The sequence below is a fragment of a genome, unplaced genomic scaffold (genome assembly GCF_019419815.1).
Source record: "Pyrus x bretschneideri cultivar Hongxiangsu unplaced genomic scaffold, Pyrus_bretschneideri_v1 Contig81, whole genome shotgun sequence".
NCBI lineage: Eukaryota > Viridiplantae > Streptophyta > Magnoliopsida > Rosales > Rosaceae > Pyrus > Pyrus x bretschneideri.
The window spans coordinates 1,406,465-1,434,072 of NW_025999822.1; the positions used below are offsets into that span (position 1 = coordinate 1,406,465).

General features: G+C 39.8%; 3 protein-coding genes and 1 pseudogene across 8 annotated transcripts; 3 read left to right on the forward strand and 1 right to left on the reverse strand.

Annotated features, from left to right (window-relative positions):
* Positions 1–6,840: 6,840 nt before the first annotated feature.
* Positions 6,841–11,482, forward strand: LOC103956574 (annotated as a pseudogene).
* Positions 11,483–11,771: 289 nt separating this feature from the next.
* On the reverse strand, positions 11,772–17,460 carry LOC103956576. 3 transcript variants are annotated; one of them, XM_009368596.3, is made up of 12 exons: positions 17,265–17,459; positions 17,055–17,141; positions 16,258–16,391; positions 15,264–15,322; positions 15,083–15,137; positions 14,952–15,002; positions 14,386–14,425; positions 13,738–13,778; positions 13,552–13,656; positions 12,793–12,840; positions 12,426–12,544; positions 11,772–12,116 (listed from the first exon to the last, which is right to left on the reverse strand). In XM_009368596.3, the coding sequence occupies exons 1-11, from the start codon at positions 17,311–17,313 to the stop codon at positions 12,521–12,523; spliced, it is 693 nt and encodes a 230-aa protein (XP_009366871.2). In that variant the 5' UTR covers positions 17,314–17,459; the 3' UTR covers positions 11,772–12,116; positions 12,426–12,520. The 3 variants fall into 3 exon arrangements, with proteins under 3 accessions (XP_009366871.2, XP_048431834.1, XP_048431833.1); XM_048575877.1 differs by lacking the exon at positions 13,552–13,656 and having other exon boundaries at positions 17,265–17,460; XM_048575876.1 differs by lacking the exon at positions 12,793–12,840 and having other exon boundaries at positions 17,265–17,460.
* Positions 17,461–18,993: 1,533 nt separating this feature from the next.
* On the forward strand, positions 18,994–23,710 carry LOC103956577 (glycerophosphodiester phosphodiesterase GDPD4). 4 transcript variants are annotated; one of them, XR_007255144.1, is made up of 10 exons: positions 18,994–19,249; positions 19,732–19,818; positions 19,952–20,049; positions 20,739–20,799; positions 20,953–21,030; positions 21,140–21,232; positions 21,470–21,559; positions 21,884–21,945; positions 22,317–22,374; positions 22,855–22,983. XR_007255144.1 is itself a non-coding variant. In XM_048575854.1 (9 exons), the coding sequence occupies exons 1-9, from the start codon at positions 19,031–19,033 to the stop codon at positions 23,246–23,248; spliced, it is 1,023 nt and encodes a 340-aa protein (XP_048431811.1). In that variant the 5' UTR covers positions 19,016–19,030; the 3' UTR covers positions 23,249–23,710. The 4 variants fall into 4 exon arrangements, 2 of the variants coding, with proteins under 2 accessions (XP_048431811.1, XP_048431812.1); XR_007255145.1 differs by lacking the exon at positions 22,317–22,374 and having other exon boundaries at positions 18,995–19,249; positions 22,855–22,982; XM_048575854.1 differs by lacking the exons at positions 21,884–21,945; positions 22,317–22,374 and adding an exon at positions 23,080–23,710 and having other exon boundaries at positions 19,016–19,249; positions 22,855–22,982.
* A 705-nt stretch (positions 23,711–24,415) lies between these two features.
* On the forward strand, positions 24,416–27,067 carry LOC103956578. The gene is made up of 6 exons (XM_048575863.1): positions 24,416–24,817; positions 24,943–25,013; positions 25,583–25,688; positions 26,003–26,135; positions 26,228–26,374; positions 26,629–27,067. Exons 1-6 carry the CDS (start codon positions 24,741–24,743, stop codon positions 26,635–26,637), a joined length of 543 nt encoding a protein of 180 aa, XP_048431820.1. The 5' UTR covers positions 24,416–24,740; the 3' UTR covers positions 26,638–27,067.
* Positions 27,068–27,608: the final 541 nt, after the last annotated feature.

Genomic DNA, 27,608 nt, shown 5'->3' on the forward strand with positions numbered 1-27,608 from the left:
TTCAGTATAGAGAGTGGTGGGGATTACTGGGGTGATCCGTGAGAGGAATGTCTTGGGTGATCCATTTGAAGGTGTATGTGTGTGTGGGTGTATGCGTTGGTGGTTTTTGATTTTGGGGACTAAAAAGAGTGCTGGATTTTTGGGCGTATGGATGAGGTCTAAGCCTCTGGGAGAAGAATGAGGCCGATGGATGAGTAGGTTCGGCAGAATGGTCATACAATGCCTTTGAGACTTTTGATGCCATCGATCTTTTGAGACCTTTGATTATAGCAGGGGTGATAATTCCGATCCACTTTGGTTGGGGGGTGGGGGTTTCAGCGATTGGGAGGAGTGGTGTACAGCATTAAGGTTGGTCGATTGGGTGCATTGCTGAGGATACTAACTATGTGTTGACTAATTGGCCGAGTTGAAGATAGAAATCAGCTGGTATACTGGGTGGCTTATAAGTGTGGTCTGAGGTTGTTTACAGAAAGTAAAGGTTTCTCTACGTCTCAGGCTGGGCGAGTGGGGCAGAGGTGTTACAGTGTGATGGCGACTAGTGGGGTGGATGAACTGGTGGTTCAACTGAACCAAACACTGGAGTTATCAACTATGGAGCAGGGAGTTAAATTGGTTGGGAAAGTCTTTACGCAGAAACCAGTGAACAAATGGGGAGTCAGGAATATTCTTAGAGCGGCTTGGAAAGAATTGGGTGAGGTGGAAATAAAATGGGTAAGGGAGAATGTATTTATTATTTCGGTCAAAGATGAAAATGTGGCTTCAAAGATCATTGAGCAGGTCCCCTGGGCAGTGATGAAGAAGGTGTTCTCGGTCGTGAAATGGCCTCCGGAGCTCGCCTTAGAGGAGTTGGAGTTGAATGCTGTTCCATTTTGGACTCAAATAAGGGGAATGCCACTGGGCTTAGCCTCTGTTGAGAATGTTCAGCGTGTAATCAAAGAGGCTGGGGAATTTATAGCCATGGAGGATCCTGGACACGCTCGTGGATTTGTACGAGTAAGAATCTTAGTTGATACGGAGAAGCCCTTATTTAAAGGATGTTGGATTCGAAGGGAGTCAAATAAGGAAACCTGGGTGGAATTTCGGTATGAACGGCTTCAAGATTTCTGCTACAAGTGTGGACGGATTGGGCATATCAATACAGAATGCTCCGCTGAGATGTCTGGAGAAGGGGAGGTAGCGTATGGAGAGTGGATTAAGGCGCCGCCGATAAGAAAGGTGGTGATACCAACGAGAGTGGAGTGTGTGGGCAGGGGGGAACGTCGGCAGGCTGGGGCGGTGCGCGGAACGGGCTTCACGTCTGCACAGAATCAAGGTAGATTACGGATGTCAAACTTACAAAGAATGGAGCGTAATCAAACTATTGAGATTGGGGGAGCATCTAAGAGTCGTGGCACAGGTCAAAAAAAATGGCGTAGAAGAATGCGGGGGGAGGGAGAGGATTCGTCTTCCTGCTCTGAAATGGAAAGCATCAAAACAGTGGGTGAAGGACAATCGGGCGATGTCCAGGGGGGCAATGACACTCTGTCTGCCCAGGGTGAGGTCTCACTCTGGGGCAGTAAAAGAAGTGGGGAAGCACAGGATTTGGTGCTCACTCAAGCCTCACAGAAGAAACTCAAGGGCCCGGTTACGGAGGAGAACTGCCAAGGTAGGGAGGCAGAGATAGGAAGGAGGTTAAATAGCAAGGATGGTGGGCTAACGATGGAAAGCGCGAACCGTACGGCGGAGGAAAATAAGGAAGAAATAAGTGAAAATACTGGAAGACGGGATGTAATGGAAGGGGGGTCGGACTTTGATAAAGGTAGGATGGTGACACGGAAGGCGGGCAAGTGGGCTCGGGGCGGTGGCGGCTGGCCTTCAACAGCCGCAGGCCAGCCATGAGTTATATCTTCTGGAACTGTCGTGGGCTAGGGTCGAACACGACAGTCAGGGCTCTTCATGGGCTTATTCGCAAAAAGAGACCCTCTATGATCTTTTTATCGGAGACTAAGATGAAAGATCATAGAATTCTAGGGGTGAGGAGGAGATTGGGTTATGTTCATGGCTTTGATGTTTCGCCAGTTGGAAGTGCTGGAGGATTGAGCTTGTGGTGGGAGGACAATCTGGAGGTTAATATTATCTTTTCGTCCAAGCATATTATTGATGCTGTGATGAGAATTAAAGGGCAAACGCATTGGAGTCGGATTACGGGTGTGTATGGAACGCCGTATAGAGTTGAGAAAAATCTGTTTTGGGAATGGATGGTTAACCACTTTACCCCCACGGACATTCCTTGGATTTGTGGCGGGGACTTTAACGAATTCCTGTGGGATCATGAGAAGTCTGGTGGAGTTGAGGTTTTGTACAACAGGCCAAGGTTTTTAGAAGAGTTTCTGTCTTCCTCTCAGTTGATGGACTTGGGTTTCAATGGGCCGGCCTTTACGTGGAGAGGGATGAGAAAAAGGGATTGGGTGGAGGAGAGGTTAGACAGGGTCATGGCGAATGAGAAGTGGCAGCAACTCTGGCCGAACTCCCAAGTTATGCATGAAACGGTTTTAGCATCGGACCACTGCCCAGTTACTCTTATTTCTAATATTGAAGGGCAGAAAGGAAGGAAGATGTTCAGGTTTGAGGCGTATTGGGTCTCGGAGGAAGAGTGTAAGAATTTGGTGGAAAAGTGCTGGGATCGGCGGCATAATGGCAGCCCTGTAAATAGGTGGGTGAGATCTTTAAACGATTGCCGTTATCGTTTAAGCAGGTGGAATCGCACTAAGTTTATGGGGCGAGGTAGCAGGATCCATGATCTTTTTTCCCAGTTAGATTTGCTCCAGCGGGACTGGGGTCCAAACTATGATGAGATAAGGGAGATATCTCGGCGGATTGATGAGTTAAGACTCCAAGAGGAGAGTTATTGGTGCCAGCGATCGAGGGTAAAATGGTTGAGGGAGGGGGATGCTAACACTCAGTTTTTTCACTCTTCAACCCTTCAGAGGCGAAGGAGAAATAAGATAGTGAAGCTTAGGGATGAAAATGGGAACTGGGTGGAGAGTCCGGCTCAGGTGCGCCATTTGGTGGATAATCACTTCACTTCAGTTTTTAGCTTGGCAGGGGATCGTAACTGGGGGTCGCTCCTAGATTGCATTAATCCCTCGGTCTCGCCAGAAATGAATGAGGCACTAATTGCACCAGTCACGGAGGAGGAGATAAAGGCGGCGGCTGGGAATATGGGAGGGCTTAAGGTTCCTAGCCCCGATGGTTTCCAGGGGATCTTTTATCAGACATACTGGGAGATTGTGAGGGAGGGTGTTTCTGCTTTGGTTAGAGATTTGATTCAGGATGCTGCGGGTTCGAGTTTGATAAATCAGACTCATGTGGTGCTGATTCCTAAAGTCCCGAATCCGGAAGTTGTGTCGCAATTCAGGCCGATCAGCCTGTGCAACTACTCGTACAAAATTCTGTCAAAGATTCTTGCTAACCGGTTGAAGGTACTATTACCTAAAATCATCTCTCCTTCTCAGAATGCTTTTGTGGCAGGTAGACAAATTCAGGATTGTATTGGCATAGCCCATGAGATGTTTCATTATCTGAAGGGAAGGAAAGCTCAGAATAGATTTGAAATGGGGATTAAACTTGATATGCAGAAGGCGTATGATAGGGTTGAATGGGATTTTTTGGATGCGGTAATGGAAAGAATGGGTTTTTGCAGTAGCTGGAGATCGTTAATTAGTGGTTGTGTTTCGTCTGTGAAGTTTGCTGTTCTCCTAAATGGACAGGCTGGAAAGTCTTTTGCTCCCTCGAGGGGTCTCCGTCAGGGGGATCCTCTTTCTCCTTATTTATTTATTTTGGTGGGGGAAGTTCTATCCAAACTGATTCAGGGTGCGGTTGACCAAGGGAGGTTGGAGGGTGTCAAGATAGGTGGATCCGGACCCGTGATTTCTCACCTCTTCTTTGCAGATGATACCCTTCTATTTTTGCAGGCTGATATGAAAAACTGCGGGAATTTAAGACATCTGCTGGACAATTTTTGTGTGGCGTCGGGGCAGAAGGTAAATTTGGAGAAATCCAGTGTATTTTTTGGGGCTAACGTTCCGAAGGTGAATGCTGAGCAGATGGGGAACGCCCTTGGTATGAAGGTAGTAATCAATCCGGGAACATATTTAGGGGTCCCTACCATATGGGGTCAGTCGAAAAAGCGTGGTCTTGCTTATGTGAAAGGAAGAGTAATGGAAAAGCTACAAGGGTGGAAACAAAATACTCTTTCCCGTGCCGGTAAAGAGGTTTTAATTAAGGCTGTTATCCAAGCTATCCCGGCATACCCAATGTGCATTTTCAAATTCCCAGCCGCTGTTTGTAAGGAATTGGATGCGTTGGTGGCTGGGTTTTGGTGGGGATGCAAGGAGGGAGCCCACAAGATTCACTGGGTTTCAAAGGAGGTTTTGGGTTTGCCAAAAGACATAGGTGGTTTAGGCTTCAGAAACTTTCAGGAATTTAATGAAGCTCTGCTTGCTAAACAGTGCTGGCGTTTAATCACGGAACCGGATTCGCTGTGGGCTAAGGTGATTAAGGCTCGGTATTTTCCACATAGCTCGATTTGGGATCCGAAGAAGGGTGGGCGGGCCTCTTGGGCGTGGAGCAGCCTCATCTGTGGCAGGGACTTGATTAGGGAGGGCTCCCATTGGCAGATTTTGGGTGGTCAGGAGGTGCGGGTGTGGCAGGATAGGTGGCTTCCATCCTTGCCCCTTGGACACCCGGAGCCGGTTGGCCAGGTTGCGGTTACTCCCAGTTTAAGGGTCAGTGCACTTATCTGTCCGGAGTCGGGGCGGTGGAATATTAACTTTTTACAACCCTTCATATCGGGGGAGGCTATGCAGGCTATAGAGGAGACGCCTCTTGGAGATTTAAGTCGTAAAGATAGGCTTATATGGGATACGAGTAAGAACGGTGCTTATTCGGTCAAGTCGGGATACAGATAGCTGCAAGGAAGATCGCTAGCGAGAAGGGATTTGCGTCGGCCTTCTGTTCGTGGGGTTCCCAAAGCGTTTTGGAAGGGGATTTGGAAGCTGGAGGTGCCCCCCAAGTTACGGCATTTCTTGTGGCTTACTGTTCACAATTGTCTTCCTACTCGGGATGCATTGTTCCGACGAAGGTCCTCTCAAACCTCTACTTGTCCTATTTGCTGCTGCCATGATGAAACCATTGAGCACATTTTCCTTTCCTGCTCTTGGGTTGAGCCAATTTGGTTTGGAGGGGCATTGGGTTATAAAATGGATTGTCTTTCTCTCCCTTCTTGGTCGGACTGGATTCAGGGGGTTTTCTCTCCGAATTTATGCAACTCTGGAGATATAATGTGGAGACAATCTTATATTGTTTTTACCTGTTGGTGCATGTGGAAGGCTCGCTGTGATTTTGTTTTCAAAGAGGTGCCCATTAACCCGTTAAAGGTCCTGGCTGCTATCTCTACGGCGGTGAGATCGTTTATTAGTGCAAAGGCAAAGGATGGGGATAGAGGAGGGGGTGACGGAAGGAGGAACTTTCAGGTTACGAGATGGTGTGCTCCGACCTACCCTTTTGTGAAGATTAATGTGGATGCTAGCTGGTCCAAGGCATCAAAAATGGGTTTTGTTGGAGTGATTGTGAGGGACATGGAGAGCAAGTTCGTGGCTGCTGCGCGGCATCCTATTACTGCTCCTTCTGCTGCAGCAGCGGAGGCTTCTGCGTTGTTGCACGAGTGCAGGCTAGGTGCAGAGCTGGGTGTAAGGTATGTAATTCTGGAATCGGACTCCTTGGATGCGATTAAATGTCTTTCTAGCTCGTTGTCTATGGGTAGTTGGGAGGCATACCTAGTGCTGGGGATTTCATTGATTGCCGATGGTCTTGGGTGCCACGGTCTGCTAATGGCGTGGCTCACAAGATTGCATCGATTGGTTTTTCGGAGATGAGTGATGTTGTTTGGGTCGTTAGGCCCCCAGCTTCGTTGGTCTATGTATTGAACAATGACGGATTACCTTGCCCTCATTAATGGGTTATGGTGGTGCTGGGGGTGACGCCTCTACTTGGTGGAGGGGTCGTTGTGGTTTATCCCTTGACACTGCTTGGTATTGTTTTTATGTTTGCCTCTTTGTAGGCCTTGTTATGATATGGTATTTGGTTTTCAAAAAAAAAAAAAAAAAGTCTCACATCTCCTGCAAAACTTCAGGTTTTTTTTTTTTTAATCTGAATTCATGAACAATGCGTTTCCACAAAGAAATGAAGAAAGGCAGTGAATTGATTATTTCACTCGATGTATATATAATTGTAAGGATTTAGTGAATTGAGTGACATATAAAACGGAGAGAATCTGATTCACGAAAATGGTTTCAATATGGGATGGGGGATGTGATGAGCCATGAGTGATGAGCATATATTTGAGATTTGTGGGGGCCACAGATGGGTTTACACTGATTTTCTCCAAAGTTTAGTAGACCCCATGTTAACAAATGGTTTTTGTATACTATTTGGGGCCCACACATGCACGTAAATATGAGAATTTTTTTAAAGTGCCGGAAACATGGTCCGATACATTAACTCTATATATTTTCAACCAAGTATAATAATATAATTGGTTAGAAACTTGAAAAAAAAAATTCAAATAATTGTATTGATACACTTGGTGTACCAGGCCGTCTTCTCGGCACACTAAAGCATTTCTCATGTACATGTATGTTCCCATTTTTTTGGTCCAATCCTAAAACTCTGATCTCATGAAAGGTGGAAGCAATATTCTGTATTTGTTTAGTGTTGATAAAAAACTAACTAGCTAATAAAACTCATGTTTTAAAAGTTAAATTAATGTGAGAGGTATTAAATTAATGGGTATGGTGGTGCAGGTAATAGCTACAAGGAATACCCGAGAACGCAGCAATAGGCTTGAGAATATGTGCTGGCGCATTTGGCATCTCGCCCGTAAAAAGAAACAGGTGAGTGAATCAAGTGCTCAACTAAAACTAGCTATTTAACGAAGAAAAAGAAGGAATCTGGTTCGAACTTGGTGTGTGGGTGAGTGAGTGCAGATAGCATGGGATGACGCTCGAAGGCTTGTCAAACGACGTCTGGACAGGGAACAAGGGCGCCATGACGCGGAGGATGACCTTTCCGAGCTGTCTGAAGGCGAGAAGGAAAAGGGGGACGTGAGTTCTGCAGAACCAACCGTGAAGGATATTTTAAGAAGTAAATCCGACATGCCTGTGTGGTCCGATGATGTTAACAAGTCTAGGCATCTTTACATTGTCCTGATCAGGTACGTATATATTTTTGCATATGCAGTTGAAAGTCAAAGTGTGTCGTACAATTTGATCACTCATAGTGCGTTTCTTGTTCTTGACATCAATGACATGTTGTAGTATGCATGGGTTGGTGCGTGGAGAAAACATGGAACTCGGAAGAGATTCTGATACAGGCGGCCAGGTAAGAACAATGATCTGTTGATTCAGAATGATAATATATTCATCAAGAAGTAATATCTTGTATGAAATTAATACTAATGGAATGTATATGGATTTACGTATGCATGGTGCCTGCGATTTTCAGGTCAAGTATGTGATTGAACTTGCTCGTGCTCTGGCTAATACAAAGGGAGTCTACCGAGTTGATCTGCTAACGAGACAAATTACTTCATCGGAGGTAGACTCCAGCTACGGTGAACCCAATGAGATGCTCATATGTCCACCTGATGGAAGTGGCAGCTGCGGAGCCTACATTGTCCGCCTCCCCTGTGGACCCTGCTATAAGTAACTCTTCAATCCTTTTTTTCTTGATCCTACTGCCCTAGTATGTGTCTAGTGACCTAGTCCAACTCCAGATGTGAACATGATTTTGATTGAGGCATGCTGCCTGCAGGTATATACCCAAAGAGTCACTTTGGCCTCACATACCTGAATTCGTTGATGGGGCTCTCGGCCACATTGCGAACATGGCAAGAGCTCTTGGTGAAGAAGTCAACGGGGGAAAACCCACATGGCCTTATGTGATCCATGGCCACTATGCCGATGCTGGGGAGGTGGCTGCTCACTTGTCCGGGGCTTTGAATGTGCCAATGGTGCTAACTGGGCATTCCTTAAGCCGAAACAAGTTTGAACAATTGCTCAAACAAGGGAGGTTGACAAAGGAGGACATCAACGCAACCTACAAAATCATGAGGAGGATTGAGGGTGAGGAGCTGGGGTTGGATTCTGCTGAAATGGTGGTCACCAGCACTAGGCAAGAAATCGAAGAGCAATGGGGACTCTATGATGGCTTTGACCTCAAGTTGGAGAGGAAACTTAGGGTTAGGAGACGTCGTGGAGTCAGTTGCCTTGGACGATACATGCCAAGAATGGTGGTAAGCAACACTTCACATTCTCTTCTCCTTCTCACTGTCAGTGATTGTGGATTTCCAAATGAAAGATTAATGACTTAACGTCATGTCTCATATTTCATTCTTTTCTTCCCAAAGTCTTGTACAGACTAATCACTACGTGGTGCCGACATTTAGGTTATACCGCCAGGCATGGACTTCAGCTATGTTACTGCCCATGATTCCGAAGGAGATGGAGATCTCAAATCCTTGATTGGCTCTGATAGAGGTCAAAGCAAAAGGCATCTGCCTCCAATCTGGTCTGAGGTTGCATATTCTTCCACCTGTTTCCCTTTTACATATTCCCATTCCCTTCAATTGGTTATACAGGTATATATGCATTTTGTCCACCGGAAATAAAACAATCTCCCATCTCCTCCATAGCATTTCCGATCCTCCACAGAAAGAGTGAATGGAGATCTTCCTATAAATAAACTAGGCTTAGACTGACTTACAATAGGCATGTTATTGCATGCTGAGGCTGATTTCGTTTGTTGCAATGCAGGTAATGCGATTTTTTACCAACCCTCACAAGCCCACTATACTTGCATTGTCTCGTCCTGACCCCAAGAAAAATGTTACTACCTTGCTCAAGGCCTTTGGGGAATGCCGAGCTCTTCGGGAGCTAGCTAACTAGGTAAAGTTCATACTTTGATTTCCGATAACTGGATCATGTATTCTTAAACCAGACACTAATGCTGGGTTACACCTGTTGCTTATGCAGACACTAATACTTGGTAACAGAGATGACATTGAAGAAATGTCAAATAGTAGCTCGGTTGTTCTTACAACTGTACTCAGGCTCATTGACAAGTATGATCTGTATGGGCAAGTGGCCTATCCTAAGCATCACAAGCAATTAGATGTGCCAGACATTTATCGTCTAGTTGCAAAAACAAAGGTACACACACTGTATCATATAGGGCTTCAATTATTTCTTTAAAAATGAGCCTTGGTTGGCTTCACAAGGTCAGATGACCCTTGTATCATCGTCCCCAAATAATCTGTTTTCGTACTATGTTACCTGCTGGTCATTTATTTTCAACACTTCAATTTCTGAGAGTAACAAATTACAGTGATTTCCATTGAAGGGAGTTTTCATCAACCCAGCTCTCGTGGAACCTTTCGGGCTCACAATTATAGAGGTGAGCTTTTCATGATCATCTGTTTCACTTCTAGGCTCTAGTGCAGATAATCTTATGAAACGGTAATTATTTGTCATAAATTCCTCACTGCAAACAGTGTATATAATGTTCTTGTGGTTTTGTTTCCAGGCAGCTGCTTATGGTTTACCGGTGGTCGCCACCAAAAATGGAGGGCCTGTGGATATTCTGAAGGTAATTATATTATTTATACCGCATTTAGTTACCACATTATTTCCACAAACAGAGGTGAAGCTCACTTGTATTAATGGTTCTCACGACTATCAGAGACGTGGAATACTTTATTGTTGCTTTGTGTCTAATGAACTAACGGATAGTTGACTCTGTATTACCAGGCACTAAACAACGGCCTCCTAGTTGACCCACATGACCAGAAAGCCATAGAAGAGGCACTGCTCAAAGCATGTCGGAGAAAAAAACCTCTGCTTGAATGCAGAAATAACGGCCTGAAGAACATCCACCGCTTTTCGTGGCCAGAACACTGCCAAAACTACCTCTCCCATGTTGAACATTCCAGAAACCGTCATCGCACTACCCGTCTTCAGATCACGCCAATTACTGAAGAGCCATTGAATGAGTCTCTAAAAGATGTGGAAGACCTTTCTTTGAGATTCTCTGTGGAAGGAGACTTCAAGCATAATGGAGAGCTCGATGCAGCAACTAGACAGAGGGAACTGATTGAAGCCATAACTAGAATGTCTTCGTCCACTAGCAATGTAGGTGCTACTTATGGTCCTGGCAGAAGGCAGAGTCTATTTGTAATTGCCATCGACTGTTATGACCAGAATGGAGACGGCACCCAGGTATTTCAAGAAATTCTAGTGAATGTAAAGAAAGCAGCAGGCTTAGGCTATGGCCAGGGTCGAGTAGGCATTGTGCTGTTAACTGGTTCCAGCTTACAAGATATCATGAAAGCGTTTAAAGGGTGCCAAGTAAACATAGAAGATTTTGACGTGTTGGTCTGCAAAAGTGGGAGTGAAATGTACTACCCGTGGAGGGATCTAGCAGCTGATGCAGATTATGAAACCCATATCGAGTACAGATGGCCTGGGGAGAATGTGAGGTCCATGGTTCCAAGGCTAGCCAGGCTAGAAGTTGGAGCTGAGGATGATGTCGTGGAGTATGCCAGATCAAGTAGCTCTAGGTGCTACTCTTATAGTGTGAAACTAGGAGCCAAGGTGAGAAACTTGTATACTGTAGAGAAACTACCAACCTCAATGGAAAGTGGTTCCTTAAGACATATTTGTAGTTTCATAATAAAAAATATCTATGTTCTACTGTAACAATTGTAGACTCGACGGGTTGACGACCTGCGCCAATTGCTGCGATGAGGGGCTTCCGATGCAACCTTGTCTACACTCGTGTAGCTTAAAGGTTAACTGTTGTACCCCTAGTTGCATCAAGAGTACAAGCACTAAGGTTGGGTTTCATTTGCTTACTATATTGTTATTATCCAACACTACACTGATGAAAGCATCAGAATATTTAGGTATTACTAAGTTGCTCTTCTATTCTCCTATGTAGATATCTTTCCGTCAGGTGGGCCATTGATCTTTTGAAAGTGGTTGTATTTGTCGGGGAAGAAGGAGATACAGACAATGAAGACTTGCTGACCGGCCTCCACAAGACCCTAGTTCCAAGAGGCTCTGTTGAGTATGGCAGTGAGAAGCTTATTCACGGTAAAGATAGTCTCAAAAGAGAAGATGTAGTCCCACAGGATAGCCCTAACATTGCCCTCGTGGAGAGCTACCAAGCCCATGAAATCTCAGCAGCACTTGAAGCACTTGGGATCAAGTGCTTTTAGTTTTTTCCATTATCTCTCCTTTACTTGTTTATATGGGGAATATATTTCGACAACTCAAGCAAAAGTCTGAGTGCCACATATAAGGGAATATACATCTCAACTACCTGTAAGTAATTTCTCTTTGTGCAAGCAAGCATATACATATAAAATAACTGAATTTTCAGTTTCCGCCCTTCCCTATATATCTTTTAATTTCATTACTGACTACTACAAAAAGGGCACCCTCCCGTTCATGAATGATGTCTACTGGACATTCAAACGCACCTTAAAGTGCCTTGTTTAAGCATTCGTTAGCCCATGTTAGCATGGAACATAAGAACTACCTAAGGTTACAGAACTAACCCATGTATATGTGGTGAGTTAGTGGCAGATAGACTGCTATCCAAAGCCAAGTTAGCTAGGTGAATGTCAAAGACATTTTTCCGTTAGTGTATATCTAAGAGAACTAATTTCTCACTTACACAAAGGCATTTTCACTTATTGTATAGTGTTTGTGACGGAAATTTGTACAATTTTAACCAACGCCAATGCACAAAAAGACAAATTAATTTCAACTAAAGCAAATATCATTATGTCCCTGTTGCAAGAAAGGAACTAGATTTGGTTTCAGTTCTTGTTTGAACAGTTACCTGAAAAGCAAGCCAAGTATTCTAGGCTCTAGCCATTAGCCAACTGATGATTTCATTCTCAGACTTCCATCTTCCGCAATTCATGCATGTGTTTCAAGTTTTTTTTATGCACAGATGCCCACTTCCACTTTGTATTCCTCTCCGCAAGCACATTTAACCACATGAGATATTCCCTGTCAAAAGCACATTTCAATGAAAGGAAGGACACATAATTTTTTCTTATTCAAATAAAATCATCTTCTTTCCAGAAAATATTCAGTGAAGATAGACTTCAATTATCCTACATTTCAAAACCATCAAATTTCCATGGAAACGAAGGCACCAAAAGCCAGATGATTCCTTTTCATGTCTATTTAAGTGAGAACCCTCTCTCCAACAAACCCAGCTTTGGAACTTTTATTGGCCATATCACCAAATGGTCACATGGTTACAAATTTCTGTAAATCTTTAAACACCAAAGAAAAACCCGATAAACAGTTTACCCTCAGTTTCTCAATTTGGTCCTGCAGAGTATTCAAGTACTCAGTTTCTCCAGCTTTGTCTGATAGAAGAGCATTGTATTCTTCTTCCAGGGTCTTTATATCATTGCCCTTAGCTCTGGCTGGAATCACCCATAACGAGAAGAGAAATGAAAAATTAGTTCACTCAATTCAAAATCCACCAAAACTCCATATTCCGGACAGTAAAACCAAGGACACACACTAGCAGAAAATAAAGTAATCATGTGAGAGCAACTTCCCAGAGCATATCTTAGCTTCGAATTTTAAATCCTATGCTTCTGAAAGCACCCACACAGGCATGTATACATCCACAAAGACATCAACCTATTTGTATTAGCAAACAACTGACCGTAAAATCGTTTTCCCTCAAATTTACTTGCTCAATAGCCTGCTTCATCTGAATCGGTACAAGAAAGCAGCATAAGAAACAATCACAACTCAAACTGTGAAGCAGATCTCAAAGAGAAGTCGAATAGTTGCAATATTAATTTAATAAAGGAAGTTGTTCTACAGGATGTGATGTGAAAAGCAGAATAAACTTAATATGATTCCTTTCAAGTCAAATTGTTTATCATATCAGTAGGTTCTCATGAAAATACATTGTCAGTTTTAGCTAAATATGTAAGCCTGAACATACCAAATAAAAAGACAAAAACAGAAAACCAACAAAACTTTGTCCAAACAAGATCCACTCTAATCAACTCATGTATATAAACGGCCAAACCGGTCATAATCTCTGAGCAAAGAGTACAAAATATTCTGTTTTCAGAGTGTCAATCAGAATCATACATAGAACGAGAATCCATCTAAATAAAGGTTCAAACAATCTGGCGACAAAGTATATCATACTGCCTTCCAGAGAATGTTTCCTACATATACATGTAGAGAGAGAGAAATTTCACTTGTCAGACTCTGACATGTGATGTTGCCAACCCGCAAGCCTAGACTGTTGTTTAGGTTGTCTAAATATCACCTCAATTGACTGTCTAAGAATGTAGCACGTCAAACTTTCTGGCAACATATACTTTATGTAACCCCACCTAAAAGAAAGAATCAATATATACTAATTTAATGGAAGTTGGAACCAAAAAAATCCTGTGGAGGCAACCTTGCAGTTCTCGATAACAAGTTCAGAGTTCATTTGTAAAATCTCATCAAGCTTGGCTTTAGCAGAATCCAACATGTTCATTAGGTTCTTCCTTGCATCATTGCCCTGTTATTACAAAATAAATCGAAAGGTTGCCACTACATAAAACTCCATACATCTTAAGGATCAACCAAAGTAGTTCCATACCTGGTTGTCCATGATGAGGTGGTTATCAAAACTAGCCTTCCCTGTATAAGACAAGTAAAAATAATAATATTACGAGTAAAATCACCATGTATCAGAGGCATGTCTTGGATTAAAGACACCTTGTTAGCATCATATGGAGCATGATATATTTTCCCTATCACTGGTGTATAACTGAGGCAAGTTGCTCTTACAAGACCTAATTTGGTAGTGGTACAGCTTGTTCATAACCCATTTTATAGACTGCAGTTTATATGCCAATTTAAAATAAAGAAACAGATCATCAATTATGATTGGCAAATTTGTTTTGGCAAGGAAGGCCTTGCTTCTTTCTTAAACAGAATGATTATTACATATTTTCATTTGGAAGGTAGGGTGCAAACTGCAAAGGCAGCACGCGTAAAGAGGTTTCATCAGCTCCAGCATGATGCTTTTAGTTCAACTGTGTTGCAAAATATTAACAATTTGAATGCAATAATTTCAAAATCACCAGCTTTCTTTCAGGACTTCACCTTAGAAGGCATAAATAACTTCACTAACAGATCACATTTTATTTGCTCTCATTGCCATTTTATTATATGCACAACAGAAAGTTGATGATAGAGACCCCAAACTCAGAAGAGCATCTAGTTAAGTAGTCTAGGGCCATACCTTGAAACTCGCCTCTTTTCTCATCAAAGCTATCCTTAACCTGCATAAAATCTAATTAGTCCTGTGACACAATTAACTTCTATCTGCATTACTTTAAACTTTATGTCAGAAGCACAAGCAAGAAAGATAAAAAAGACCCAGCAATACATAATTACGCATGAGTTTCATATCTCCAAAAATCCAAATTTTTTATTTAGTCCAAGTCTGAAGAAATAAGCGGTTTTTATGAAGGAAGGGGGAAAAGGACTTGCCACAGTTGGAAACATAGATTCATGGGTTATTCTGGGGCTCCAGTTGAGTACTGGCTCACCCTTAAAATCTATTTCATTACTGTAGTGGGATTTTAAAGAAATGGGCTTCAATATTTAAGCTTCTCATTACCCACAGGAGTCCCACCTCCATAGCATAAAAATTACTCTTTCTTCAATCAAGAGTCAAGACATCAAGTCAAAGAAGTGAGGAAATTGTACGCATATGTATTACAGTAAACTAGAAAGATAGCCAACAGCATTTAAGAAGCTATCACATGTGTAAATAAAGAAAGACAAAAAAGAATGAAGTTGTACCATTCCATGCTCTCCCAGTTCCATGTGAGTGCAGTGAGAATAGACCCATTCCTAACCAATATTGAAAAAGGGAACAATAAATGCAATGAACAAAGAGCACAATATAAATGAAGGTGACTCCAAAGCCAAACCTGTTGCTGCTGCAATTTGGCATTGACATCCTCTCTAACCTTCACGTAGTGAGTGCTGTTATGACAAACATGGAAAGTCGATAAGTATTTTTTTTCTCGATTTATGTGTGTCCTCGCTGGGAATAATTTGATATATAATATCAGCTTCATGTTAAACAATTTAGCTTGCGTATTGAAATACCTCTTTTCTATAAGCTTGGAAGATAAGTTGATTCTTTCTTGTTCGATAAGCTCCAGAGTCTACATAGGTACCAAAATATTTATTGTCATGACTCATGAGCAATTGAACATATTATAAACTTATTCATTTCTCTTTGAAAGTAAAATGGATACTAGTCAGGGATGTGAAATGATAAACACTAAATGCATAATTCAACTCGCCTTTACTATTCCATTAAAGAGTCAAACGAAATATTTTTATGAAATAAATTTTGTCTTATACGAAACAGATAAACCCAGACTCCCAAATGAAGTGTACTCAGCAAAATAGTAATGTATATCAGAACTTTGAATTTTTTAACTTGTTAGATAGTCCCTGCGTTCTTAACTTCTTACAATCAGACATGCATGGCCGGAAAATAGAACTAAAAAACTTATCAACATGGTATTAACAAAAGCATGGCTTATACGAACTTGAATATAAGCAAGGCTACCGCACATTATAGAGAAGAAAGGGCTTCTGATTATGAGTTATAAAGAAAACTAAAGCAAAATAACTGACCCAAGTCCAAGTATTGACCTGAAAATGGAACACCAACACAAGTGTAATATCAAACAGGCTTCTATTGGATAGAAGATAGTTATACCATTGACGTGAAGCTACTCAGAACAGGTCAATGTTTTTTATTTCAAGTAAAGTTTAAGCCATGTGTTTGGAACTTTGGTGGGCAATTAGAAATTCCATCTGAAACAGAAGACATAAGGAAGAAAATGACTTTTTCAAAAGTTAAAACCAAAGAAATGAGGAAGATGATGCAGCTGTCCACTTGGATCTAAAATGTTTCTACATTTTTCACTGTTTTACTTTATGAAAATTGATGATTATTACAATAATTTGCACACCTCACAACTTCCATTTGTAGATACTACATGTTGCCAAGTTGATTGCCTTAAGTTTTAACCTCATCTTGATTAGCATACACCAGCAGAGCCACACACAAACACACAATGGCTACCTGGATCAGTGTGGACGAATCAGACTCCAAAGAAGCCATCTTTCTCTGCTTTTCCAAAATTAGCGAGCATACTTGACCTTTCGCATTTTTCATCTGCTCAATGTCTTCCATGAATCGTTTTGTTTCTGATATTGCTGCAACAGAAAAGAGTCACAATTCAAAAGTGTAAAAGGCAACTAACTGAAGAACAAATGGCAAATAGAAAGTAGTTTCATATCTGGAACTCAATGCATTAAACTGCTCGAAATGTTCAAATGGAAGATGCTGGATTTTACTTTCCCAACTAACTACAAATTAAAAGGAAACCTTAATGACCAAAACATCTGGACCTGAATACATTAAATTGCTCGAAATGTTGTAAAGGACTTATAATCAACAGAAATCCTTGAATAACTAGAATATTCAAACAAGTTGAACGCAGATCCAATCCAATTGAATGCATCTCGTGCCTCAATCTCACTTCTCGCGGGTCTGAGAACCATAGGGTAGCAGCAAAGAGTCAAGATAGACTTGATTCAACAGTTTGAAGGCTGTCCTTTATAAATTGATGGCATTTTGGTCATATAATTAGCATTAAATTTACATTTAAAACGAGTCTACTGTACGAGGAAGCTAGGAACAAAATTCGATGTTCCAACATTTGAGAAAATACGGGTATTAGATTGAAGGAAACGAATCAAAATTTTGCACTCATTAATTTTAAACACAGATTAAAAGAATGAGCAAACTGCCTGCACACATACAAAAATTGAGTCAAACTAAGCACGAAATGTAAATCCGAAGAAGAAGAGAAGAACCAGAATTGAGATCGTTCTCCAATGTCTGAATGGTGGTCAACTGCATTTGCTCTTCCACTGAGACCTTTGCAGCTTGATCTTCCACATCTATACATTTTTCGAATTAAAAAGGAAAAGATCAATCGGTCGAAATTTGCGTAATTAATTCAGAAAAAAAAAAAGGAAAATATTAACAAATTGAAAAGAGAGGGATTCGAAATGGAAATGCACCGTTCATCTGAGAGCGCAACGTCTTCATGTACTGCAAGTATTCCTCCATTTTCTTCTTCTTCTTCTTCTTCTTCTTCTTCTTTACTTTCTTTCTCTCTTCACAGCTTTAGCTCACAGAGAGCGAGAGTGTCAACCATCAACTGTGAAGTGAAGATTGGGATTTAGGAATCGCCGATTTTTGGAGGGAAAGTTGAGGAGAAGATCGAGGTTCTGGTCGCCTGATACATCCCCATACATAACCCAGCCCAAACAGACATTGCTGATTTTTATTGGGCCCAAACAAATTTTGCTGATTTTTACTGGCCCAAACACAATTGATCGCTCACAATTTATTTTAGGTGGTGATTTTTACAAACCTCATTTTATGTCACATACATTTTTAATAAAGGAAAATTAATGAAAATGACTTGAAAATTTTGAATTTAAATGAAAATAACAAAAATGTGTTGTAAGTGAATAGTACCATAAGTGACTTTTTAGAGTAAAAATGTCATTAACGTTAAAAGTGAACAGTACTATAAATGTTTCGTTACAACTCTCTTTTAATGATTTGATAACTTTGTATATAATTATACATAGCGTCGTGGTTTGACACACCTCATTCACCTCACACAAAACCGGTCTTCTTCTCGGGCTTGTGGAAAAGTGCATTAGCACTGAACCTTATGGTTTCAAGCTAAAAGGCCGGTAAGTATTGCAGGGAGAACTGAAAATATCATTTGGTAACTAGTTTTAATTTTTAGTTCGAAAATACTTATTTATTTATTTGTCCACCGAACTTGTATAAAGTTGACCCTTTTTTCTTTGGACTTTGATTTTAGCCAATAACCCTCTTAACTTTATAAATAGCCAAGTTTCCAAAAATCGACAAATACCTCTTTCAAAATGGTAAAAACTAAAAACCAAAACCAACAACTAGTTTCTCTAATTTTCAAAATTTCGTTTTGTGTTTTCACTTGTTATTATTAATTTTCTAAACAATAAAATTGAACTGTAAGATAAATTTATTGGAGCCTTATGATGACTATTTTGTTTTTTATTTTTAGTTTTAACTTTTTTAAAAAGTTCAACTTTTTTCGTTTTTAGTTTTCATTGGTGTTGGTGGTGTCCTCAGGATGGGGGCATGGGTTTCTGATTTTTGTGCTAATCTTGGTTGAGGTGAGATTCTATGCGTTGAAGTTCGAGGTGTTTTTATTAGACTGCAACTTGCATGAAATTATTGATTTCAAATGCAAAAGTGGATAATCACCCTCTAGGAAGTTTGGTACTAAGTTGTCGTGCCCTTATACACCAAAGTTGGTCTTGTGAAATTCATCATATCTATCATCAAAAGAATTTTGTTGGTGATGATTTGGCTCGTTTGGGTTTGTCAGTTTGGGTCTAGTCTTTTTTGAGCAAGGTCCTCCTTTTTATTATCGGTTGCCAACTGCAGATATAGCTGGAATATTGTGACCTGGTGATATTCTTATATAATATTTCTTTCCTTTCATGCTTATGCCCCCTTGTCAACCAAAAAAACAAGTTCAACTTTCAATTTTTAAAATGTAAAATTAAAAGAAAAACAAAATAATTGAGAATTTATCTCACACTTGACTTTTATTCTTTTAATTTAAACTTTCAACTTTCAAAGTTTTAAACGTTGAAAACAAACTAGTTTTTAGTTTTCAAGAAAATGAAAAATGAAAATGGAATTAATTTATCAAATAAAAATTAGAAATTGGGAAATTAAAAATTGAAATAGCCTATTCTCCTATCGTATATCATATATGTGGATGTTTCAGGTGAGTACGAGTCGTATGCCCAGAATGGCGATCTCAACGAGAGTTGGGAGGAGGCAAGCGTTGCTGCATCAGAGTCTTCAGAGACGGCAGCAGTGGAGATTTTCTTCAAAGAGAGTCTTGTTTCGCGCGATTCTCGTAAGCGTGGCCTTCATCGCTTTTGTCCCTCCCATTTTCTTCCTCTTCAGACTCAAACTCTTTCATCAGGTACTCTTTCCTTTTACATTTTCCACCTCCTTCCTCTTCTTTTATCTACTAACACAAAATACCCATCAATATCTTAATTTTGACATTTTTTATTCATATTATAAATTTAGAATGCCGGAATTGAATCGTAGGGCTGAGTGCCACCAGACAACAAACCGTAATATCTCATTAGGTTTAACTTGATTTGGGAGAATTCTTAAAGTTACTCAAGGTTTTACAAAAGACAAGGAATTGTGTAATTTAGGCTTTATTGTACGGCATGGGTGCTTTTAGTTTGGCTGCCAACTGCTTAGATTATCAAGTGTTAACAGTTTGATTGTAGCTACATAGAATCTGACGCCAGCGACAAACTGACTGATGCATATTTTCCCCATCAATATGCAAGTTGTGTATGCTCGTAATTCGGTATTTACAAAGGACGTAACATTTTTCATTCCGGAGGCTCAGATAATTTACCGTCGAAGTTTTTAATCTTTCTACAGATGCAGTCGAGAAAGTGTGGTTGGCTAAATGAGCCTCCTCTTGTATGTGCGCACGGAGGTGACTCTAGTAAGGCCTTTCCTAACACGGTAAGCTCCCAATCTTAATTAATTAGTTTCGTTGGAACTTTTATATTAACTTAAAGCTCTGACTATTGAGTTTCCTATCCGGCTATCCCTGTCTCTCTCACACACTTTTATCCTTTTGTTCACTACTTCACAGATGGCTGCATATCGTTTTGCTCTTCACTCTCAAGTCGACTGCATTGAGATTGATGTTTCTCGTTCTTTAGATGGAGTTTTGCTTGCGCTCCATGACAGGTACAGTGGGTCACAAACTTCACATAATTTTCCTAGTTTGACTCCATATCTGATTGTTGTCATCATGCACCACCTTAATATTAACAATGATTTTCACTGAGCTTTTCTTTTTCTAACAACAAAAAGTCTGCGATGAACTTCCCTTTATTACTTTACTATATTAAGACACTAGATGACCATCCTACTGTCCAAAACCTCACCAAAATATTATTCTATGTGATTTCATAAACATAAGAAAAATTATATTAATAAGACGTGCTTCAGTAATGAGCACAGTTTTTGCCCTTTGTGGGACATGATTTATCAAAGATATGCTATTGTATAAATTTTACATGTTCAATCGAGACATTATTAATTGATTTGGCATATACAAAAAGTTTCATATTTTATCCGTATGGTATTTCCAGCAATACAGGCATTTGCATCCTTGGAATACCTCTTACTAGTCAAATCCTCATCATTCATCATATCAGAAGTCTAGACGTAATTGTAACTAAACAAACATTGAAGTTTGGCTTTAAATGGTCCCAACCAAACTTGAATTATGTGGACTAGGTGTTATTGGATCTCTGATGCGACGTTGAAATACTATGTCAACTAAAAGTTTGATTTCAAGTTCTGAACTATCACTATGCCTTGCATTGTTAGAATTTTATTTGAAAGATTTGATTCTCAAATGCCACAGGCAGGGATTTGCAGAGGATAACTGGAAACAATACTTCTAAGGTTGGGTACTTAAGTATGAAAGAGGTGAGTTTGCTATCAAGCTTTTGTTTGAACTACGTTAATAAATATCTCTATCCTGGATTTCTTGAGAACACCATCTTGTCGTCATTTTTAATTATACTGTTAGGTAGTTGCAATAACGTTGATTGAGAATATACTTTTGGTTTGTGATTGTAGATAAAAGATCTTGGTTCCATGGATCAGTCTGGAAAGGTCCCTGATAAAAATATTCTTACAATTGAAGAGGCTTTGGAGGTATCTTTCATGATCTGCTTTTACATCAATGTAAATGATCCTTTTGGTGTGCCTTAGCAACCCCCTCCCTCGAATTGTTCTTTGACTCTGGTTCTGATTATTGTTTCAGTTAGTTTCAGGTTCAGTTCAGCAGGTGATTCTAGATGTAAAGGTCGGGCCTCCCTCATTTGAAAAAGGGCTTGCTAAGGATGTACTTTCTGTTGTAAGTTTGTCTGCTTCATCTTCTGCCCTTGTTATTCTTTATTTTTAAAATGTTACAATCACAATTTACACTTAAAATCCCCAAAGTAGTCAACATCTTCATGTTTACTGAAGTCATGTGAAATATTTTTCATTACTTTTATAATTATTGTTATTGTTGTTATTATTCAGGTACATTTGTAATTTCAGTTAACATTATTATCCAAGTAACCTCAAGCTTCCCTAAAACTTTTTCCAGGTTAAGAGGGTGCAGTGTAAGAACTGCCTTGTATGGGCTAAAAGTGACAATTTAGCAAGGGATGTAATCAGACTCTCATCAGATGTCACGGTAACCAGCAACATGCGATTTTTCTTTTTCTGGTCTCTTGCATAATTTCTGCAGAAACACATTTGAATTAAAGGATATTATTGGTTTGTGTTCGTTTCTGAATTTGCTAACTGGATTAGTTGGGGAATTTTATCTCAAGAGAGTGGTTTATTTACGTGCATAATTGTGGTCAAGTTGTAGGTTCCCATTTAACTGCAATCATCGCATATCTTGAGTGCCAGGGGTCTACATGTTAAATAAAGTTTCTTGTAAACATGTTTGTTTAAGAGCTAGAAGGTTTATTTCTCTGTTCATTTATTTTTCTGCATTATTTCAACTCGTCAGGTGTACAGTTAGGGTCATCACTGCGCCATGTGGCCTTTTGAGCGTGGGGAGACCTGCATTGAGTGAGTTAAACTAACCAACAAAGTATAAGTTGGTGTGTGATTTGTGAGCTAGGAAGAAAGCACGCTAACCATGATATGAAATATTGCTGAAATATGCTAGGCGTGGTTTACTAAAATATCATATTTTATTTACTTTGTAAGTTGGATAGTTTTGTTTCTCAAAACAGTAAATAGTAACGACAATAGTAACACTACTACCAAGAGTTGGGATTGATTGTCATTGCCCACAGCAAGTCACCACTTATGCTGTCAAATGTAAACTCTTGTTGCAAGAGTTTGAGCTGATGTTGATAAATGTTTTAATACTTGCTGGCACAAGGAAGTGATTCTTCTATCTTTGTTTCTCCTTTCCGGTATTTGGATTTGATGAGGTCTCTAAGCTTCTGGACCTATCAAGTACTCTGAACCAGCCTTTTTCTTACTAACCAGGTCCATTCTATTTTTGTTTTCTTAGCGATAGAATGGCCTTTCTCTTACACAGATTGATGTTAATAATTGTATATTAGTTGGTTTGTAGGTTGCCATTTGAAAGCCTTTTCGTACTCTTTGAACTGTTTTTGAGTATTAAAAGAACGAAAATTAAAAAAATTTGCCGATTGTGCACATCTGAGTGGCAAAACAACTTGCTTACTGTTTCTGGATCTTCAAAAACAAACCTGATGTACAGCACTATCCTGGCCCAAAACCTTCTTTTGTCCAGTGCAAATGCTAGTCTATGAACACCTTTATAGATTTAAGTATATTTTATTTCAGTTTGTTGTTGCATGTCCCGGCAGGGCTTAGTCAATGAAATTGTTTGTGGTCACGCACTAGGGTAGTGGGAAAAAATATTGATACTAGTACCAGATGTTTCAGTTCAAAAGGCAGTTATGTTATGTTTTGAATGAGCATTTGGTGATATTACTGCAGGTCGGGTACATTGTTATGATGGATCCGTCGACCGGGGCCAGAAGCAACTTACTGAGGATGACAGGTGCTGGTGTTGTTGGTGTGTACCACGCATTGATTGATGAGAAGCTTGTGAGAATTCTGCATGGGTATGACTTCAACTTAGACGCTTTAGCATTGTAAGATACCTAGAGTGTATAGATGCATGTTAATGAGATTTCATGCTTTACGTCCGGGTTTCTACAGGAGAAAGAAGAAAGTGTATGCGTGGACTGTCGATGATGTGGATTCCATGCAAGAAATGTTGTCTGAGCACATTGATGCCGTCGTAACGAGCAACCCAACTGTACTTCAAGGTCTAATGCAAGATATCAAAAGAGAGTGTCTGGAGCACGGTTTTTCCTTATCAGAATAGCACCCGTTTATTTCAAGTAGCGGAACATTTGGGCCAAAAACAAAAAGGGAAATTGGTGTTGGACTGTTTTGAAAATCTCAAGATATCACCTGTACGTCCGTCCCTAGAAAGTTGTTCAATACGCCAATGTATTTCATTGTCATACATTGTGGTTTGGAATCGTTTTGTTTAGACAGGCAAATATGATGATTTCGTTTAAATGTTTAAATCTTGCCCTTCATTTGAACAATGCATGGCATAGATTTATACAATGTACTACCTAAACTAAAAACAATTTACCGTCTCCTTTTTTGATGACTGAATACGATGCTCCTACAACTTACTCTTTGTAATGCTATGAATTTTTGAAAAATCATTAGTGACACGTACGCAAAATGAAATGTGAGGATTGATGGGAGTCAATCAAACGGCTGGCAAATACTTAAGAAAGAAATAAAAAATGAAACCTCCACGCCTTCTTTCTCTTGATCTTTTTTCTCCAGCAACCTCTCTCTCTCTCTCTCTTTCTCAGCCCCCTCAAGTAAAAATGAAATTTGACGTCTCCATTAGAAACGACAATAGATAACAGGAATGATTTGTACCCATTTGTTAAAAAGTCATACTAAAGAAAGGTGCAATTTTGCTCATGCTGGGAATATGACTTCATACATCATGTGTTATAATATAAGTGGTTGAATATTTGAATTTTTTTTATAATTACTTATATTATAATACTTGATATATATATTTCTGGCACACTAAATATTTCTCCTTGAGATCTTATTAACTACCACGTGTCTCATCTTCCAAACATAATAAACTTCCTCTTTTATTAAATATCCTAGTAAACTTCTTTTAATGTGGGTGATAATCTAACTCCATAGAATTACTAATGGGACTCCGTCAAAATAGGACTCTCAAAACTCTCTACCACTTATGTTTTTGAAATAATTTATAATATTGGTATGAAAATTATGTAAAAAACATAAGGTAACAAAAAAATCCATAAAGAAAAAAGTGAAGCATAGAGCATCAACTTGACGTTGGTTAATTTTAGCGGCATTCCAACGTCCACGTTGCTTTGCAGGTGATTATCCTCTGGTTCTGGGGCACATCTAGTGTTATCCGCATTGGATAAAAGTCTCTTTGACTTGTAATTCAAATTCATACCCAAGTACCGACCTCTCAATTGTCAACACAAGGACAAAGAAGGAAGGAAAAGGCAAGCCTAGAGCAGAAAATATCTCTCTGGTTTTCTGAAATTCAGAACCGAACCGAACCAGCATTTTCAAAATTTCCGTTTTGATTAAAACAAAAGCAAAAATATCTAACGTGGGAGAAAGAATCAATCTGAATTCTGAATTATTTTTTAAATCTCTTGTTTTGTTTTTGTGTTTCTTTCGTTGGCTTGTACTAGATCTGCCAGACAGACTAGAGGTTTTCTTTTCCTGAGCAAACCCTGAATCCATTCAATTTCAAACCCTGAATCCATTCCATTTGTAAAGGGGTTGTGATGGCGGCAGCTGGTAATGGGGTGTCGATTTGGTTCAAGAACAAGGTGGTCGATCCCCTCCTCGAAATCCTCCGCAGGTACCCTGGCCTTTACGCGCTCTCTCTGATTTTCAGATTCGCACTTTGTGTTTTTTTTTTTTTTTTTTGGTTTGGCGGTTGCTGAGAAAGAAAGAAAGTTGTAAAAATTGATTTGGATTTTGAAGGGGTGCAGAACCTAAGCTGTTGGCCTTCTCTGCAGCTCTTGGCCTTACCATTGGATTGTTTCCAATATGCGGTACGTATGCATCATTCATCTTCTCAAATCCCATGCTGCGCTGCCTCTTTCAATACAATCTAGTAATTCTGCATACCATTATTCTTATTTTAGTTTAACACAGGTTGATTCCCCACTAGAACAGATTTTTCTCTTATTCCTACACTCATCCGAACAGATATATTTAGCCCCCAACAAAAACAATTTCACAATTTTATCGTGTCACACACTTCACTTCTAAATGCCCAACATATCTCATTGTTAGTTGTTCATTACATCATTCATTAGTGAATATTTACGTGGCTCAGCAGTGTGGCAATAATATGCAATATAGGACCCTCCTTAAATAAAACCTACCAGCAGTAGTTGCCGCCTTTTATCACTTCAGAGAACAGAAAGGAATTGCTATCTGAGAGTGGAAGGTTCGCGTAGGAAATTGTAGGCTGGATATAACTCGGCTGATGTTGATATGATTCCCCCTTTGTAGTTGTTGTTATGGATCTGGTATTTCTGGAGTTTTTTTTCAGAACTAGTGTTGGCTTCTCGAAATGTTCGTAAGTAGCTCATATTAACTGATGTTTCATTTATAGGGACAACTGTGGTTCTGTGTGGAATGGTAATTGCATTGCTGGGATCGCATTGCCATGCTCCAACTGTCATGCTGGCTAATGTCCTTGCTACACCAATAGAGCTGAGGTACTTGTGTTTTTATCCTAGCATCTTGTAATATTCTTACGTTTATGTAATGGCTGTGCATGCGACCAATTGTGTTAGTGCGTCCTTCATAAAATGTTTAAACAATCATTGATTGTGGATTGGTCTCGGACTTGGTACACCAATTCGTCTCTATGTTGATAGAAGCCTTAGAGAATAGAAACAGCATATACAAAAGAACTTGTCTTGAAGCTTTCGGTTGCTCTTGTACCATGCCTGTTACATTTTATGCTACATATACAATTGTTATCTTATTGGTTTTTTTTTTTTTTTTTTGTTGTTGTTTTGCTCTCAAGTTTGGTTGTACCTTTCTTGCGCTTTGGTGAACTTATCTCTGGTGGAGCTCATTTTCCTTTAACTTCTGACGCTTTCAAGAAAGTGTTAACTGGCCAAGCTTCACATGAGGTCTTAATAAGTATTGCGCATGCGGTAGGTTGCCAACATAACACCTTGTAGTCATAACCTCTCTCTCTATTTATGTTTATTAAACCATCACGTCTAACTCGTGTCAATCTTTGCAGTTGTTGGGATGGCTTGTTGCAGCTCCCTTAATTTTTGCAGCTCTGTACATAGTCTTTTTACCATGTTTTAAGGTGCTGGTTCCCAAGTTCAGTGCTGTTCCTTTGAGCCCAAAGAAATCAATTTCACCCACAGAAGTCAGGCTTAAGGTAAGAGACGCCTGATTAACATTGTAATAACCATACAGTTATTTATCGTGGCATAAACAGGCTACTGTGTTCACATGTTTCTGACATTTATAGTACCCCATGTACATAGACCAGCACTGATGGCACTATGCTTACTTTGCTCTCTGCTCGTATACGTATGCTTTATGATGTTGCTGTTTCATATTTTAACCAAGGTGGCTTCTGGACAGCAGAAGTCCATCAAAGTCTGACGATGTGATTAACTAATTTGACAGGGAAACTGATGCATTTCTCTCTATTGCTCTGCATCACCGGATATATTGCGGTGCAAGACATCTCATTCACGGAATGGGTATTAATGTATAATCACAGAGAGAGGGAGAGGGGTTTTCAGCGTTGGGCGCACAATAATGGAATATGGATGAATATATATATATATATATATTTTTTTTTGCAAGTGAAAGTTTAGTTGATTACTTCCGAACTTCACAATACTGCCCGTTTTGTAGTCTGTTAACCTTTGTTTTTTTTTATCAACGTTGACAAATTACTGTGGGGAACAAATAAGTAAATACGAGACTGTTTGGCTATCTACAGTGTTGCTTGCAAGGAGGAGGAGAAGGAGATGGCAATGGATAAGTAGAAGGGGACATCTGTTTTATTATATTGTCAAACATGTTAGATTTTGCTGAATAATATATGCTGCTTGTGACATGACCAAGTAGCCCCAACCACCGAGCCAAAACTCATCCATTTCTATAATCTCTTAAAATCCTTCCTGCGCTAAGCTTAAGTTTAATTAACACCAAAAAATGTCATCAAAACGTATTAGGCTTTTTATCCAAAATGGTTTTTGAGATTTGCACAACACATCACTTTGGTCCCTAAGATTGAAAATCAATAGAAATTATCCCTAAGATTGTCCACCATTATTATTTTGGTCATTTTGTTAAAAACTTCTTGAAGTGTCCCGGAACTCTTGGTTGAAAATTTGGGTAATTTTTAAATCTTTGTAACTCAATCGTTTTTCAATCAAATTCGACCCATAATATATCAAAATGAAGATAGGAAAGTGTACAACAAGATTATATCTATTTGGAAGCCAATGGTTGCTGAAGATGGTCAGAAAATAGCCTCAAAGGTGATTGGTCCGCGAGGGAAAACTAAAAAACTCGTTGAAACTAGGTAAATTTACAACGTTCATAACTTTTTCTATACTCAATGAAATTGAGTGATTCAAAAATGAAAATCATAC